The 18022-nt window shown below is 24.6% G+C and overlaps 4 protein-coding genes across 8 annotated transcripts in view; 2 read left to right on the top strand and 2 right to left on the bottom strand.

Annotated features, from left to right (window-relative positions):
- LOC126893978 (THO complex subunit 5 homolog) overlaps positions 1-2361 on the bottom strand; it is a 9535-nt gene extending 7174 nt beyond the window's left edge. Inside the window, exons 1-4 of one of the 2 annotated variants that reach the window (XM_050664571.1) lie at positions 2169-2361; positions 663-800; positions 338-549; positions 196-271 (exon numbers count right to left, since the gene is read on the bottom strand). In XM_050664571.1, the coding sequence (XP_050520528.1) occupies positions 196-271; positions 338-549; positions 663-800; positions 2169-2231 (489 nt within the window). In that variant the 5' untranslated portion in view covers positions 2232-2361. Of the gene's footprint in view, positions 1-195; positions 272-337; positions 550-662; positions 801-868; positions 992-2168 lie in introns of those variants that run through there. The other variant, XM_050664572.1, reaches the window with a different exon arrangement.
- Positions 2362-4463: 2102 nt separating this feature from the next.
- Positions 4464-6303, top strand: LOC126903212 (MOB kinase activator-like 4). The gene is made up of 5 exons (XM_050681285.1): positions 4464-4703; positions 4772-4935; positions 5095-5304; positions 5681-5792; positions 5913-6303. Exons 1-5 carry the CDS (start codon positions 4641-4643, stop codon positions 6060-6062), a joined length of 699 nt encoding a protein of 232 aa, XP_050537242.1. The 5' UTR covers positions 4464-4640; the 3' UTR covers positions 6063-6303.
- Positions 5569-17635, bottom strand: LOC126903220 (ribonuclease P protein subunit p25). Of its 3 annotated transcripts, none has more exons than XM_050681304.1 (5): positions 17447-17635; positions 12485-12558; positions 7228-7504; positions 6318-6437; positions 5569-6160 (listed from the first exon to the last, which is right to left on the bottom strand). In XM_050681304.1, coding segments are annotated over exons 2-5 (510 nt in total). In that variant the 5' UTR covers positions 12486-12558; positions 17447-17635; the 3' UTR covers positions 5569-6048. The 3 variants fall into 3 exon arrangements, with proteins under 3 accessions (XP_050537261.1, XP_050537253.1, XP_050537269.1); XM_050681296.1 differs by lacking the exon at positions 17447-17635 and adding an exon at positions 15780-15900; XM_050681312.1 differs by lacking the exon at positions 12485-12558.
- Positions 9775-16583, top strand: LOC126903201 (tyrosine decarboxylase). 2 transcript variants are annotated; one of them, XM_050681264.1, is made up of 12 exons: positions 9775-10052; positions 11815-12034; positions 12612-12725; positions 12959-13147; positions 13258-13494; positions 13605-13999; positions 14064-14205; positions 14279-14450; positions 15475-15551; positions 15650-15882; positions 15944-16024; positions 16301-16583. In XM_050681264.1, exons 1-12 carry the CDS (start codon positions 9952-9954, stop codon positions 16461-16463), a joined length of 2124 nt encoding a protein of 707 aa, XP_050537221.1. In that variant the 5' UTR covers positions 9775-9951; the 3' UTR covers positions 16464-16583. The 2 variants fall into 2 exon arrangements, with proteins under 2 accessions (XP_050537221.1, XP_050537231.1); XM_050681274.1 differs by lacking the exons at positions 9775-10052; positions 11815-12034 and adding an exon at positions 12043-12175.
- Positions 17636-18022: the final 387 nt, after the last annotated feature.

Genomic DNA, 18022 nt, shown 5'->3' with positions numbered 1-18022 from the left:
GCATCGAAGCTAATAATGAAAACAAATCTTAGATAACATTATGATAATGGTATTAAAACCTATTAAATAATGATTTTTGAAGTACTATCCAAATGTTGTTGGATAATATAGTATAGCTTATTGGTGCAAAAACGATCATAGTTAATCACACTATGCGTTCTATTTAAATTTAATAATTAAATTTTATTTACTTACAATGTCTTCATTTGATAAATTAGCAACTTTACTAAATGATTCTAATGGTACAAGATCAATTTCACTATCAATAGATCTACAATGATAAAAATTATTCCATGTGCAATTCATCAAATAAAATAAAACAAATAATATTTATTACTTATACTGTAAGCATTTTGAAATCTCTTTCTTCAAGTAAAATAATTCATTTAATAAATTTTCTTGTTGCAAATGTTTACTATCAATTTCTTGTTTTTTTTTATTAAGCAAATCTTTTTTTTGTTTTGACCGAATTTTATCTAATCTATTTAATTTTTTCAAAATTAAAAATATATGAACCGCATCATTTTTGTATTCTTCAAGTTTTTCTTTCTATAAAAATATTTATTAAAATGAGTTCTATTAATAAAATTAAATATGAGCTTATTCATAACTAATTTTATAAGGCTTTATCTATAACAAAAAATTTAAGAAAAAATACTGACCGATGGATTATCTTTGGTTTTTAATTCATGATTCCACTTCATTATATCTTGCCATTTGTGTAAAGTATTAAAATAAATCTGGGAGTCTTTATTTTCATTTCGGTTTAATGCTTGTTCTTCTTCAAATTTAGCAACATTCTAAAAAAAAAAAATTTTTTTACTTTGTTTAGTATTATTTACTAGGCTTCAGCTAGATGGGGCTCAACCTCAGACGTGGTGCTTTGGAGGTCTCACACACTTATGGTGCATTAGGACCTTTGGGCTGTCCTTACAAGTAGGCCAATGATTTCGGTAGGAGTACGCGGTTACACCAGGCACAATAAGTGTTGTGCAATTAAAGTATTATACTAGAAGCAGTTTAACAGGAATATAGTAGACATTTCATTGATAAAATTAGTAAAATTCAGTATAAAGTTTACATTTTATGACTAAGGACATCAAAATATTTTAATAATATTTCAATTTTAACACTATCTTTGATATCATTAATATTAATAAAATTTATTAATATTAATGTTATGAAGTTAAAGGTAATACATTGAAATGAATACTATAATATAGAATTTCAAATAAAAGATCATACATTTAAATTTGTATTAGAATTTAATACATCAATACAAATTTTCATTATCATTTAATATAAAAATTGTAGGAAAATGTCCTACCATAAAAAAAATATTGTTGGAACGTTAAGGCATACTATAATAATAAAAAAATTTGTTCCAAAGGAAAAAATGTAAAGGAAATAAAAATAGTTATTAATGAAAATAATAATAAATAAACTTTTCTATCATACAATACTTATTTTTTTATACATCCTATACAATAATTTTTATTAGATACATGAAATAATACAAAAATAAATAAATTACCTAATAATATTACTCAAAAATATTTAGATGTACTCCTAAAGTATCTTTAAATACCATTTTATTAGTACAATTGTATACTTGCATAAAATTAACATGCGCAAACCAAAATAATATCCTTCTAAAATTATGTGCGTGAAAAAAAAGGCTCATAACTAAGTCAGAAATAAACAGATTTCAACGACATTTTTTGTGTATTTTTGGACACAGGTAAAATTTCAGAATTTTAATTGAAAAACATTGGAGGCAATGAGTGTTTTTGATAAAGTCTTTAAACTCTTATGCTGAGCTAAAAAAAATTTTTTCATCTTCACAAATAATTATCTTAAAATAACGTTGTCTAGCTCTTTCATTTAAAAAACAAAATTTGTAAATCGTTCATTGTGAAATTAATTTTCCAGAATTGGCTAATTTTTCTATATTTTATTATATAATAAGAATTCTTGATTAAATTGTTAATACTTTTTGAACTAAGCCAAATCCTTAATAAGAGTACTAACTTTATGTTTTTAAAGCCAACATACATATTTATCATTTCATACAGTAGAAAATTATTCAATTAAAATATTATTAATCAATAACAAAATATTATATTAAATTTGTTTAATTGAAAGATTACAAAATATTACAATATTACCATATATATATCAAGCGTTTCAACTTCCTTAGAAACTGTATCAATTTTAATATTTTCGGCCATAATACAATGTTTATATTTTAATAAAATACAATAAAAATTTATAATAATTTTTTTTTTTTATAAATCATTCATTTAACACACAAAAACTTAATTGGTTGTTTACTTTTTCAATTTTAAAAAAACGATTAATTTAGAAGATACTAACGCTAAATATACTAAACAGAGACAGCGTTGTCACTAGTTAAAATTGATAGTATGACACCAACCTAAAAAATTATGGTATTTTGCACAATATTATGGTACATCTAATTTTTTAGATTTGACTAAAAATGAAATTCCTTTTGTATAAACGGTCCCCGAATTAAACAAAAAATATTTTTATCTACGATGCAAAGCTGAGAAGTTATTAATTTTACCATGCTGTGTTTATTATTATTATTTTTTATTTAGTATTTATTTATAGTACAGAAAAAAAATCTAAAAAACTGTCTCGAAAACAGTTCAGCATTGTAGTCATTGTTATGTCACACTAGATTATAACCGTGTATCAGGTTTCTAAAATAATCTCTAATCCGTTTATGAAAAATCACTCAAATACTCGCAAAATACATACAACATTGACCAAAAATTGTTTTCATTTCTTTAATTTTTTATATTTGTTGATTTATCAGTTATTATTTTTTAACATCATCACTTATAACTTTTTAGTGATGCAAAGCTGAGAAGATATTTTTTTGTGACTATCATTTGTTTTCTGACGTCTAACTAGACCGATTTTTCTTAACAATACGAAAAAGATCACAAATCGTATCTAGTTGAAGACATTATCCTCAATAATTGAAAATTTTGCCCTCGTTCTCCGTAAATAGTGAAAATCCCCCCAAAAAATTACGATTTTTAAAATCGGTAAATTTCGAAATTTTTTTGAAAATTACCATAATTTATTGAAAAATGAACAAATCAAAGTAATTCTTTTTTATATTGAAACCATAGATATTTTTTTTTCGCTTGATATAAATTTGTTGAAAATATGACCATTTATTTGCTCATCGGGGGGATTCAAAATAGCAACTTCTGCACAAAAATTTTTATTTTTCGACTTAACTTTTAAAAATGTTCCGGAAATACTCCAAGCTTCAAACATATGCTGGAATAAAGCTAATGTACGATAAGTTCAAAAAAAAAAATTTGTCCCGACGACTTATCTTCTATGTGAAAATGGTTGCCGTAGATAAAAAACATTCAATTTTATTGTTAAAATTTACGATTTTATATTTTTTATTTTTTCAACTTTAAATTACTATAACTTTTTGAAAAATGTATGAATCAATACAATCATTTTTTCATAAATATTTTATGTTTACTTTTTTCATTTGATATACATTTTTTGAAAATCTGATTTTTGACCTAACAACAAGGGGGATTCAAAATAAGTATTATTACACACAAGTTAAACTTTTTCAACTCAATTTTTGAAAAATTTTCGGAAATATTGACACTTTTATTCAATCTTAAATTGAAGCTCATATAATATACTTTACTATGAAATAAAAATTTCGAGATACAGTGAATACTATGATATTTGATTTTTTTTACCAACTGTAGGTGTTAAAACACACAATTTGACAATTGTAAATAGTATAACAGACGGATATATAAGTTTCCATGTGGTTGAAACCTCATGAACTTCCTCTTCCTTAGGCATTTAAAGAATTTTAGATTATTACTAGATAGATTATTATTAGATTTTCAAATAAAAGAATATATATCATTTTTAATTTCTTCAAAAACCTTTTTTAATACAATAGAAAATAAATTATAATACTTAAAATTAATTTAAAATTTTTTTTTTTTTATTACTCATTTTGTTTTTATATAATAATAAAAAGGTCTTTCTAAAAAAAAGTGTTAACAATATTACATGAGTTATGTAGTTCCCTTAAAATCTTATAATGTGGAGTGATAACACACCTATGTTATGCGAAACAATTATAATGGTATACGGTACAATGGGTATGAATACCATAATAATGGTACGTTTGACAACGCTGAAAATGGATTAAATTTATTTCAATATCGTTGATCATAAATATTAAATGTTTATTATGAATAACCTTTAAAATTATTAACCTGATATAGTTATAATCACCAATTAATTTTTGTTTTTCCATATCTGTGCACATAATAGATTTTACCTTTTCATATAGTCTGAGGTATGATTATGGTATTTTGGTTAATATAACAAAATAATGTAATCAAACTTTGAGTGATAATATATATTGATTTCAATTTTTAGCATAAAATGATAGTTGAAAAAAAAATGTTCTTTTAAACAAGTGATAAAAATAAAGAAAATTATTTCATATTAGTATATAATTTTTAATATTATTTTAAAAATCACCGTTTTACTTCAACTTCAAATTGTAAAAAGAGGACTTCATGAAAATAAAATATATTTAAAATAAAAACATGAAGATGGCAGAACCCATAAAAAAATTATTAAAACGCAACAAACCTGGTACTAAAGCAAAAGTAAGATAATTATTACACTTTTCATAGTAATATTAGTTATTATTTTTAAATGTGTTATTTTTCCTAAGTTTTTTCGAAAATGGCCAGATGAACCTTTTGAAGAAATGGAAAGTACTTTAGCTGTTCAAGAATTTATACAACAGCAAATCCGCAAAGATCCAAGTAATATTGATTTGATTTTAACTTCTCCTGATTCTCAAGAAGAAGGTGTATGGAAATATGAACATTTACGGTAAAATAATAGTACTTTTATTAACTAATATTATTTTATGTTTAATTTCCTTTCTTAAAAGCTATTGTTTATGCTAGAGAGAATAAGAAAACTTACAACCAGTATTTTAACAAGTATTTATCTATAATATTAATTTTATATGTTTCATTTGCTTTGTAGTCAATTTTGTATGGAACTTAATGGGCTTGCAGTTGAGTTGCAAAGTGAATGTCTGCCTGATACATGTAGTCAAATGACATCTACAGAACAATGGATTTTTTTGTGTGCCGCTCATAAAACACCTAAAGAATGTCCAGCAATTGATTATACACGACATACTCTTGATGGAGCTGCTTGTTTGTTAAACAGCAACAAATATTTTCCTAGCAGGTTAAGTCAAACTTGATAAAATTGTTATGTTGTTTTATTAAAAACATTTTTATAGTAAAATTAATATAAATAGTTTTTTTATGTATCTTAAATTACAGAATAAATCCCAAAATAAGAAATTAAATTGTTAAATGTAAATTTTTATTTTCTGTCATAAATATGTAAATTGAGTACTAATAGTACTTAAAAAAATAAAAATGGGTACTTTAAAACATTTTCTCAAGTATAAGAATTAAGTTGAGAGAACACATTGAATATAAATAATAAACTAATTAATCATGAATTTTTATTTTATATATCATATCTTGAATAATAAACATGTTTTAAAATAACAATTATATTTTAATTAAAATTTAATATTATTGTTTTAATGTAGAGTGAATATAAAAGAATCATCAGTAGCAAAACTAGGATCTGTGTGCCGTCGTGTATACAGAATATTTTCACATGCATACTACCATCATCAAAATATTTACAACAAATTTGAGGTAAACAAAAAAGATAAAATTAGAAAGAAAATTGTTTATACATATTGTATTGATTACTCATACTTATAACTATGTATCTAATAACAATTATACATACATTATTACTATTTAATGTTACAGAATGAAACATACTTATGCAAACGGTTTACTAAGTTTGTCATCAAGTATAGCCTAATGGCAAAAGAAAATTTGATTGTACCCATGCCTGAAGCAATAATGCAAGGTGTTCGAACTGAAGAAGATGGATCAACATCAATTAAGGAGCCTTAATTTTGCTCTCTTTTGTGCCACGATATTCGTCTTTATCATATGTTTTACGGGGCACAGGCCTATTAACATGATCTGCTAATTTATCAGCTCCTTGATACCTAATATAATTATTAATAATATGAGTTCTAGAAGATTAATCACAAGCATTTATGTTTTAACTATTAAGTATTTTATAAATTAAATTTATAATTTTTGTATTAATACTTACAATATCCAATAAAGAAAAAATATGATTGATAAATTTTATATGCTTACCCTGGTAAATCTGGTTTGAGATGATTTTTTGATAGCAAAATGTGTATGGATGGTAATCTACGGGTTGTTATAGTTTTAGAAACTTCACCTAGTACAATTTCTTCCTTTATCATCCTGACACTGAAAGTTATTTTTGAAATACTAAACTTATTTAATTTTAAACATGTATAATTAGAAGCCATAAATTTTACTTTTTTTTATTTCAAAAATAAATTTCCTACAAAATTTTATTTTGCATACAAAAATATCACAAATAAGTATTTATTTATAATACAGAAAAAAAAATTTAAAAAACTGTGGCAATGAATTTTTTGCAATTTTTCCTATTTATTTTTGATTTAGAATTTCGCTTTTGAATAATTCACCAATTTCTTAAAATTAAACACTATCTACAGATTCGCATCGAAGTGTTTCTTATGATAGTAATTTTAATCACTGTTAGATATCATCTATACTAGTCTCAACATGTCACGCTCATACTGTGCCGCGACCTCAATGTGCTACAGTTTTTCTTAAATAGATACATAACAACCAAAAAAACATTTGGTCCAAAATTTCAAATGTTATGATGATTTTAAAATATATGCTGTGGAAAAGGTGTATATATGACTATATAATTAGCCATTTTTCATCTACACAACAACTTTTTCCATTCAAATATAAATATATAATTTAAAAATAATCAATTTTATAAGACGAGCAAAATAAAACGGAACATTTTTTATTATTTAATTACCAATTAATTTTTCGAAAATTGATCAAACAGAAACTACAAAAGTTTAATTAATTTAACTGTCCTAACGTAATATTTTACATTTTTGTTCATGTTTAAGTAAAATCAGAAAAATTTAAATTATCTAGTTGTGTCACTTTACTATTCTTGTCAATAGATCATTCATAAATCACTTACTTTCTATATCCTATCCCTGTAATTTGTCTTAATTCAGGCATTTGACGTTTTAATATTTCAGCACATGTTATAGCTTTATTCACTGATGGACCACTAGCACTGCATACTAAATGATCAGCTTCCTTCAGGTTTTTAACAGCAAATCCGAGCATATTACGAATTTTGGAATGGTTATTTACCTGTAAATGAATAAAATTTTCTGGTAGATTGTCAATGGTAATCATAGCTCGTGTCCAACGTTCTTCTTGGTACACACACTTAGGTTTAATGGTTTCCACTAGAAATATACAAATTGGTAAAATTATAGAATTAATTAATTATAAAACTGATTATAATGTATAATCAATGATAAAAATAGTACGTACTTTAAAGAAATATTATTTTACAGTTTATTTATAGTTAAAAACCAACAAATACATAAATCGCTTAAAATTTAGCCGTTGTGCATTAAGAGGTACAGAATTGTGAACTGAACAGTTTGGGTTAAAACTCTATTATTTTCAACTTGTATTACACTCTAATTAAAGGTAAAATGTTTAAAATCATAAAAACGTTATCAAATTAAAAATTACTTTAGAGTGCTTCAGTGTTAATAAAATTATAATAGGCTAATAATTACCTAAAATATACAGGTCATTTTACGAAGACAAAAAAAATCATTAGTAAGTCGTACAAGTAAATAGAATCAATAGCACTAACATCAGATAATATCACTCGGTGTCCAGGTTATTGGGCTACAAGGATATTATGGAATAATATGATGAACATTCCAAAGCAATCGTTTTAGATTCCTAGGATTCCTTTCATACTTATTCGGTAGACTGATAAATACCAATTTCAAAGCTTGGCAAAGTTACCCCTTCGTGTTCACTTAATTAATTCTCTATCATTTTACGTCTAAGTTAACAGTAAATTTTATTGAATTGTCTGAATATACAATTTTAATTTTATCAAAGTTTTAATGATTTTGTTGACCATATTATTGCATACAAATAATATATGTAATAGTGAGAACCCTTAATCAGATAGGGCAAGCCGTTATTTATGTATATGCGAAAAATTATTAGATAAGAATTCCTTCACGATCTGTTCGAAAGACCTTGGCCTGTTTTTCCTCGACGAATTTTTAATGAACTCAAGAATCATTAAAGAGATCAATAATTATTCATCCCACTGAGACAAATTACCAAATTGGAAATAAGTTATATTGATTAAGAAATGTTTGTGTATGTATGTGTTTAGCGTTGATAATAGTTAACATTGTTTCAGAAATACATACCCACGATTTTTCAGTAATTTTTTTGTGGCTTTTGAGTTTAATAATTTTTAGTTTTTAAATTAATATTTTTAATATAGTTTAAATTTTATTAAAATTTTTGTTTGGTAAATAGTAAATGAAATTCAACACCAAATCAACCCTTACAATTTAAAATTAAATCTCACAGCTTATATTGAATATGAACCAACTTTAATTAGTATTCAGAAACAACAATTTCTATGCATTTCATTCATTTGAAATTATACAATTTTTTTTTTTTTAAATTAAGATTTTTGAAGTTATATTGTTATATTAGAATAATCATCTATCATTATTTTACAAAATTATGATGGAATTTAGTGATAAATTACAAGGATAGACATATAGTATATATTTTCATTATAAACGAGATGAAGAGGAAAAACTTTCATTTCCTGCGTATAATACAATAATAACTCAATGAACATGTGTATAAAGTTGAAACTAACAGATAATAAGTTCCAATAGTTAACATAATAATCAGTTTGATCACAGTTAATTAGCCACGAAAAGGAATTTTCTGACCCCTTTGCAAACTTACGTTGATGAAGAAGTTGTACTTTTTGTTGTTACTTATTCATAATATTTACTATTGTTAAAATCAACCCAGATACTTATTATGAATCTAAAAAGTTGAGCCTCCTCTCTAGACTAGAGTAATGAACATTTTTATCCTTATATGCGTACCATACATACAATGAAAAAGGTAATCATATCCCATTGAGTAGCTCATATAGGTAGAGTTTATTAAAATATCAACTATATCGAATATCAATATCAATTTAACGATAAGTATTAATAGTAAGTGTACATATTTAAATTTGAAAGTGATCAAAAATTTATCTATTAACGAAAACTTATAAAAGTTACGAAATAATTTTTTTAACGTAATGATTTTGATTAAATCTAGTTTTATAAAAATTTTAATTGTACATAATTTTCTAAGGGCTTGGCTTAAATAAATAAAACTTGAATAAATAATAATTATGTGTTTTTTTTTGTAAGTTATTAAAAATAGTTTCTACAAAATAAAAAAAAACATATAAAGAAAACTACCTACAATTTTAATATATGTATAAAAAAAAATTATTTTTTAGCATATACTGACTGTATACATCTTTAAAATTGCCGTTTTAGGCAATTACTCCACATCAAATATTCTTTCAAATTTAAAATTTTGGTCTATATTTAATATAGACCAAAATATTAAGAAATAGTATTTGAATTTATAATGTTAAGGATAAGTTTTATTTGCAACAGTTTAGATAAATCGACAATAAATAAAAATTATATCTATGACTATGATTTTTTTAGTAATGTAACTTTTTAAAAATGAGATCGTTAATAGATTTTATTGAATTTAAAAGTATATTGGGGAGTTTTTAAGCGTGATATCAATCTACAGACAAAATTATGCAGTAAAAATTATGCTGTCATTGGATTCGCGCATCACTAAAGTTCGGACGTCCCTCACAACTATCTTATCCACTAACCGTATTGGACGCAACGTATTCGTATACAAGGAAAAGTAAGTACACTATATTTTCTATAATATTTATTTACAAGGTGAACTTAATTTTATTATTTAATAATAACCGGCCATTTTAGTTGTATATTAAGATGTATTATAATTTAATAAATTAGTTATGTATAAAATAGTAACGCAATAATAATTATTTTATTAAGAAGATAGTCTTAGACGTAATTTCAAATAAAAGAGAGTGTGAACAAAGCAATAATTTATTTTTTCGACTTAATTTAAAGCTTAATTCACTAGTTACTTAAAAAAATATAAATAAGTATTTAAAAATATTTTTAAGTAAAGAATATCTGTAATTTGATGAAATAGGTAAATGGTAAATTTTATTTTCGCAAGAATTAATTCATGTCGTTGTTTCATTGATCCTCCTTAATAAAACTAAGATATATATGATTTTAAGTTATAATAAAGACAAGTACAGGGCTATAATAAAGTGGAACAGATATAACTTTTTACCTGCGATGATAAATGTTTAGTTCATTAAAGTTGGTAGAAAATTTGTATGTCCAACTGATTGAATGAAAAAAATGTATATATACATACATACATACAAGGTTGAACAATAACGTCTTAAAAAGTTACAAATTAGAATAAAAGTTAAATTTGGATATGCTAGATACTTCTAATTATGCGTAAAGAAAATTTTAGCGGGGAGGATATTAGTTGTATAAAGATCAAAAGTAGAAACAATCTCCGAATCTTTTTTAGGAGTGAAGTGAAAACTAAAATATATGACTAAAATTGTTTTAGAAGCCTGTTATTACAATTTTATTAATTTGCTCAACAACTATAGTATCTACGGAATTCAAGCTAATGTTGATAGTATAATATATATTTTACACTGGTAAAATAATTTTAAGATAGAATTTCATACCACAATCTAAGTTTATTACTAAAAATGACACTTTAATTCATTAAAATTTATATTAGTTCCAAATAATAATTAGCTGTTTAAAAGTATTAGTTATCATAACATAAATAAATTAAAAAAAGAGGTAGGGGCTACGTGAGTTTTCCTATTAAAAAATATAATAATTGTTTTTTTTTTTGTGAAAATTAAAACTATAAAACTTACAATTTTAAGTGTAATATTAATTTATACTTCTTTTATATAAATAAAATAGATATATGTATAATATTTTATACACATATACATATGTTATATTTATATTTAATTGGGATCTTTAAGCGCCTAATAAGTTATTATAATTATAATAACTCACTGTAAAGATTGAAATTTTTAATTTAATAAAAATTAAATATGTTATTCAGTAAATTCATTTTCCAAATTTACATAATATGTAATTTACATTATATTATATTATTTGTTACACGACATAAAATGCAAATTACTTATCACAAAAAATATTCAACTCTTTTTTCTAAGCGTAACAGGTTAACTTTTTCGGCAAAACTTAGATTGAATTCCATAGAAGGTGAACTAAAAATGACAGAGTAAGAACCCTGATAGAATTAATTAAAATACAGCTTTCAATTTTCCTATGTACTATAACTTAAATGAAATGGAGACCAGAATAAATGTAAAGGTAGGAATAATATTCTGTGGTTGACGTGAAGTGGTCTCTGTCAATCTGTATTTGGTTTTTATGTGTATGACAACTTAGATTATTACAAAACTCTGCCGAGGAAAAATAAATTAACCACCGTTCCTTGACATTGAGATTTTGAACGCGAAATGATAAAACATTACCTATAGTGAAATTGATAATTATATATTTTTATTCAACAGGAAAAACACATTACACGAAATGGATACGGAGCAATTTCGCAAATATGGAAAAGAAATGGTTGATTATATATGCGAGTATTTAGAGACAATAAAAGATAGACGAGTGACGCCTACAGTCACCCCCGGTTGGTTAAAAAAAGAAATTCCACTAGAAGCGCCTGTACAGCCAGAATCATTTGATGCTATATTGAAAGACGTAGAGAGAATTATTATGCCTGGGGTGAGTAACACATGAAACACATAAGTTTATAGTGAAATAAATATAAATACCAAAAAGTCAATAAAAAAGTAGGTAGCTGTAACTTAAAACAAGATCAATCGAATTAACTATTTTACAAGATATTACAAATATACTCTTTAAGTAAGAACTATTTCACAAATATATTTGGTATCTGTGTTTTAGATAGGACACATGCTCTATATCAAAATTATTGTAAAAAATTGTAATTTTTTTATTTATAAATAATTTTATTTAGATTCAAATATTTTAATTTGAAAATTAAATACCTTTTCAATTTTATTTATGAATATATAGAGCGGCCTATGATTGTATACTTGTAATTTTAATCAATATACTGACTGTTATTTTTTTGTTTAAAGTGATAAAATAATGATTTTTATTCAAATATTAGTGTATATTATGACAGTCATGATAATAAATTAAACTTACTAATATGATACGTAGTTACATTTAATAACAATGAATGGACAGTTATAGTTGAAGAATCTTTATTTTACAAGTATCTGAAAAAAAAAAAGAAAATTTCACCAACAGTAAAAATAAAAATATTTTTTAGGTGACACATTGGCAACATCCAAGATTTCATGCATATTTTCCTTCTGGTAATTCGTATCCGTCAATATTAGCAGACATGCTCTCAGATTCTATATCATGCATTGGATTTTCATGGGTAAGGATTTTAGGTTCTTGCATAAAGTTGAAATCATACGAAAAAAAAACCAGTGAAGATAATTTTGATGGTTTAAAAGTGCGCAAATTATACGACTCAAAATACTTATTTTAGTTGTTTTCTTAAAGATTTTGTTTAGTTAACACTACTTAGGCATTTTTAGTAGCAACGATATTGTTTAGTTTAAGTTTACTAAATTAATTTTTTTTTGTAATAATGTCTATAACGTTAAGGCCGCAAGTCCGTCGTGCACTGAATTGGAAACTATAGTATTGGATTGGCTCGGAAAAGCTATCGGTTTACCAGAGGAATTTTTGACATTTCCCGGTGAAACTACAAATTCTGTTTACACAGACGGTTTGAAAAACAATGGAGAGTGCATAAACGAAATACCTAATGGTAAAGGTGGCGGTGTCCTTCAGGTAAACTACTTATTAGTTATTATTATTTTATGGGAATATGTCTCACATCATTTCATTCAAGGAAAGTTATGTATATTTTACGTGAACTCATTTTAATTCGGGTTACTTAGAGTTCAGCTAGTGAATGCATTTTTGTATGTATGTTGGCCGCCCGGGCTCAAGCAATCAAAAGGTTACGAAAACTACATCCATTTATTGAAGAAGGAGTATTACTATCGAAATTGATGGCTTACTGTTCTAAAGAAGCACATTCGTGTGTGGAAAAAGGCGCCATGATGGCATTTGTTAAGCTTCGTATTCTCGAACCCGACGAAAACAACAGCTTGAGGGGTTCAACTTTGAGTCAAGTATGTCGATTATAGTACAAGTTGTTAATTATGTTTAGAAGCGCTCCCGAAAAAAAGACTTTGTGCTTGAGTATAATATAGTAAAATATTAAAAAGATTTTATATTACAGGTTATGGAACAAGATGAAGCTATGGGGTTAATACCATTTTTCGTTTCAACAACTTTAGGAACCACCTCTTGTTGTTCCTATGATAATATTGTAGAAATCGGACAGGTATGTCAACAGTTTGATACAGTTTGGTTGCATGTAGATGCAGCGTATGCAGGAAGTGCTTTCATATGTCCAGAATTTCGATACTTGATGAACGGCATACAATACGCAGATTCGTTTAATCTTAATACTAATAAATGGCTATTAACTAATTTCGATTGTTCTTGTCTCTGGGTTAAAGATCGTTATAAACTAACGTGCGCCTTAGTGGTGGATCCACTTTACTTGCAACATGGTTATGCTGGAGCTATCGACTACAGACATTGGGGAATACCATTGAGCAGGCGTTTTAGGTTAGTTAAATAAATTAAATAACGGAGGTATAATAATAAGGACAGCGATAAATTATTTTGTTAGATCTCTAAAGCTATGGTTCGTATTGAGAACTTATGGAATAACTGGACTTCAAAAATACATACGTCGTCACTGTCAATTAGCAAAGCGATTTGAAAGATTGGTGAGAAGTGACAATAAGTACGAAATTTCTAATGACGTAAAGGTAATTTACGTTTTAAATTGTAACTGGTAATGTAGAACATTTTTTTAGAACACTAATGTTTTACTTTAAATAGATGGGTTTAGTTTGTTTTCGGTTGAAAAACGATCCATCAAATAAATTAAACAAAAAGCTCTTAGAAACCATTAATGAATCTGGAAAACTTCATATGGTGCCAGCTTTAGTGCACGATAAGTACGTCATCAGGTTTTGTGTGGTTTCAGAATACGCTACAGAAGAAGATATTGGTAAAATACATTGTTATATAAAAATATTGTTAAAAAAATAATCAATTAATAATACTAATACAGTATTTTCCTTATAAAAATATTTCTTATAAATTGTAATATTTGTAATTGTTTAAAATTTGCGTTAACTAACTATTATGCACTCAAAATGTGTAAAAGCTATTAATAATATCAATCAAAGTCATGTTAATATCGAATAGTTTATCTTTATAACTTATAATAAAACGATTCTTAATATATATCATACCACATACTACATTTTTATATTTTCATATTTTCGCTAGAATACTAATAACATGTAAGGATTTCGTAACTAAAACTACCTTAAGTCACTACTGATAAATATGCTATTATTCCATTGTTTACTTGATATATAGAAATACATTTTAAACATTTTTTTTATGAATTAATTTAATTAAAAATAAATATTTAAAACAACATTACTTAATATTTCTAGTATTTATTTATAAAAAAATATTCAGTAACTCAACATTTTATAAATGAATAAAATTAGGTAAGAACTTTAAATGTTACATTATTTATTAAATAATCATATTTAATAATTTTAACAACTTCTCGTTTAAAATGAAAAATCCAAAATGTTTTATAATTTTTTTAACTAATTACAAATATAAAATTAATTAAAAAAAAATTAAAGGAACATAATTTAAAAAGGAAAATTAGGTGGATTTAGTAATAAGTCCTTACAAGCTTGTAAAATAAAATACTTGTTAGAAATTTTAAGTAAATCGGTCCAGTCTCACCTATGTATAATTCCTTTGGATTAATAAATTCTATTCTATATTTCATATATAAATAATTTATTCTTGAATTTCTATAATTTAACATGAAATTATAAGCTTAAAATTTTATGAAATCCAAGGTAATTTATATGCATAATAACATAGTCTAAAAGTATTTATGACTAAATTTTGAATTAACTAGCTATAAACTAATTTTAAGTGAAAGAACATTTTGCAGAAAATTTTCTTATGAGTATTAAAAATAACTAACTAAATTTTAGATTATGCTTGGAAAATTATTAGAGAAACAGCTGATTCCGTTTTATTTGATGAGCAAGAACATGTTGAGAAACGAGAAGTAAGAAATAGAGAATATTCAAGATTTAATCCCAATACTGATAAAGCTTAGAAAGTATATTATTTTTGAAACTATTAATCATCAATTAATTTATTTAGGAACAAGTTGATGAAGTATTTGAGTTGACTGAACGTAAGAAAAAAGATGATTTGGCTTATAAAAGATCATTTTTCGTTCGCATGGTTAGTGACCCTAAAATTTATAATCCTAAAATTGCAAGATCTTCACCTGGATCACGACGACATACTCATTTAAGTTCAATGGATGATGAAATACATGATGGACTATCATTAACAGCTAATGATGGAGATGATTCTATTACACAACCTGCGTAATAATTTATTTTGACATCTAGAATTTTTGAAATTAGTATTAATCATAAATATTTATAGGGGTTCATGGATAAGTTGGCCTTTAGCATTCCTTTTCCAAGGTGTATTTGATGACAAAGAGGGAAATGATGTGCCAGTAAGGTAAAGTTAATTAATATATTGGTCTCTACTGAGAGAGCTTGTGTAGGATCTTAAGTTTTTATATGTATATATATATATATATTTTATTATAGGCAAATAATAAAAAATATGCTTTTAACATAGTCCAAAACTGCAAAAATTATTTAAAAAAATAAGTAATGCAAAATATTTCACGAATCAAAAGTTATTAAATAAGTTAAAACTTTGTGTGATACCATCTATATTTTAGTTATTTATATGATACTTTTAATAACAAATTAAAATTTATTTTCTTAGGTTCCGACATCTGGCGACAAAAATGCATTTTAAATCAAAAAGCAAATCACCAGAACGTTTATTAAGTACAGAAAATAATAATAATTCATCTAATAATTCTTCAATTTTTCCAAAAAAATTGAATTTTGGAAAATCAGATTATGATAAAGAGGTTGAAAAATAATTTTTCAAATATATTATAGTTCAGTCGAAAATTTTTATTTGTTATTTATTAGTTTTTAGCTTATTCATACAAAATGTATAATGTATTTTTAATTTATATAAATAGATATCAAGAAAAAATAACAAAATTTAATAGATTGTTTATGTAATGATATCATTTCAGAATATATATTGTCAATAAAATAAAAAAAAATAGGCAAATTATGTATTTGCATGGAAAGTCAATCTAATTTTTAGGTCCATCTATAGAGTTATTTAAAACAAAATTCAGTTAGTCTATTAAGTAGACAAATGAAAGAATTGCAGGAACAAAAAATTAATTGAGTTATTAATACACAATAGAAATTATTTACATTTAAATTAGGATTTTCATAATGTTTAACATTTGCTTAGATTTTCAAATAAATTTATCATTATAAAATAAATAATTGTGGGACCAAATGAATAAAGTACCTATACTTAACATTCACATTGGTAATTCAAATCAAGAATGTTAGAGATAAGTGTAATACTTTCGAAATTTGATTTAGAAATTCTATAATTATAATTTTAAAACTCAATAATTTCAATATACAAAAAATTTAAAAAAGTAAATAAAAAAATCTAAATTTTGATAATGTTCTTTCCACTTACATAGTCTTCAACAAAAATTTTAATGCATAAATAATAATGAATTTACCCAATCAAGCATTAAAACAATATATGGTATGATTTTCCATAAACAATATTAGTATTTTGGATAATATATTTACAAAAGTTCAAACTACTATACAATATTTCCACTAAAAATTTATTAGTAGCTATTTAAGGGTTTAAATATATAGATTTTAACAAGGGCAAAAATTATTCTATTTAATTGAAGAAGAATTACTATCAACCATGTACAACTTTTTTTTATTAAACTGCAATAAAAATAGAACGATTTTATTGTTATTTAATCAACTTATTATTTATTCAAAACATATAATATAAAATATAACTTACTTCAGTGGTTATTGGAAAATATTTTAAACAAAGTTTGAATTTAAATGTACATAACTTTAATAAAATAAAAGTTAATAAACTAGTTAGTCGTACTAAAGGAAATAAAATATATCCTACGCAGTATATACAATTCAATACTCTTTAAAACTTCTGTTAACTATTAATTCAAACTTCACTTTTTATTGAAATAAATATTATCACAACACAGCGCTCACGACATAACCTTATTTTACATTCTTATCAATGATAAAACTGAATTTTAAACTACAAAGACGTTATAAGTAGTATGCCATCTTCAAAAATTAACGTTAAGCTAGTGATCAAACATTAACTTTTTGGCTTCTGTAAAATGTTAAAATATTAATTGAAATAAACGAAAATCGGACGAATTAAAATTTTAAGAATGGTGTAAGTCGCAACATGTTGGAAGACCAATGATAATTGTATTTGTTTATCATTATTCAAATAATCTAATCTTATTTTATAAATAAACATTAAAAAATTATCTAATGCTGGAAAAAATTACTTGATGACGTACCATTTTCAAAATATTTTTTATAATGAAAGAGCTCGATA

The sequence above is a fragment of the Daktulosphaira vitifoliae genome, unplaced genomic scaffold (assembly GCF_025091365.1).
Source record: "Daktulosphaira vitifoliae isolate Bord-2020 unplaced genomic scaffold, ASM2509136v1 Scaffold_1, whole genome shotgun sequence".
Lineage (NCBI taxonomy): Eukaryota > Metazoa > Arthropoda > Insecta > Hemiptera > Phylloxeridae > Daktulosphaira > Daktulosphaira vitifoliae.
The sequence above is the reverse complement of the archived record's forward strand: the minus strand, read 5'-3'. Positions and strand labels throughout refer to the sequence as shown.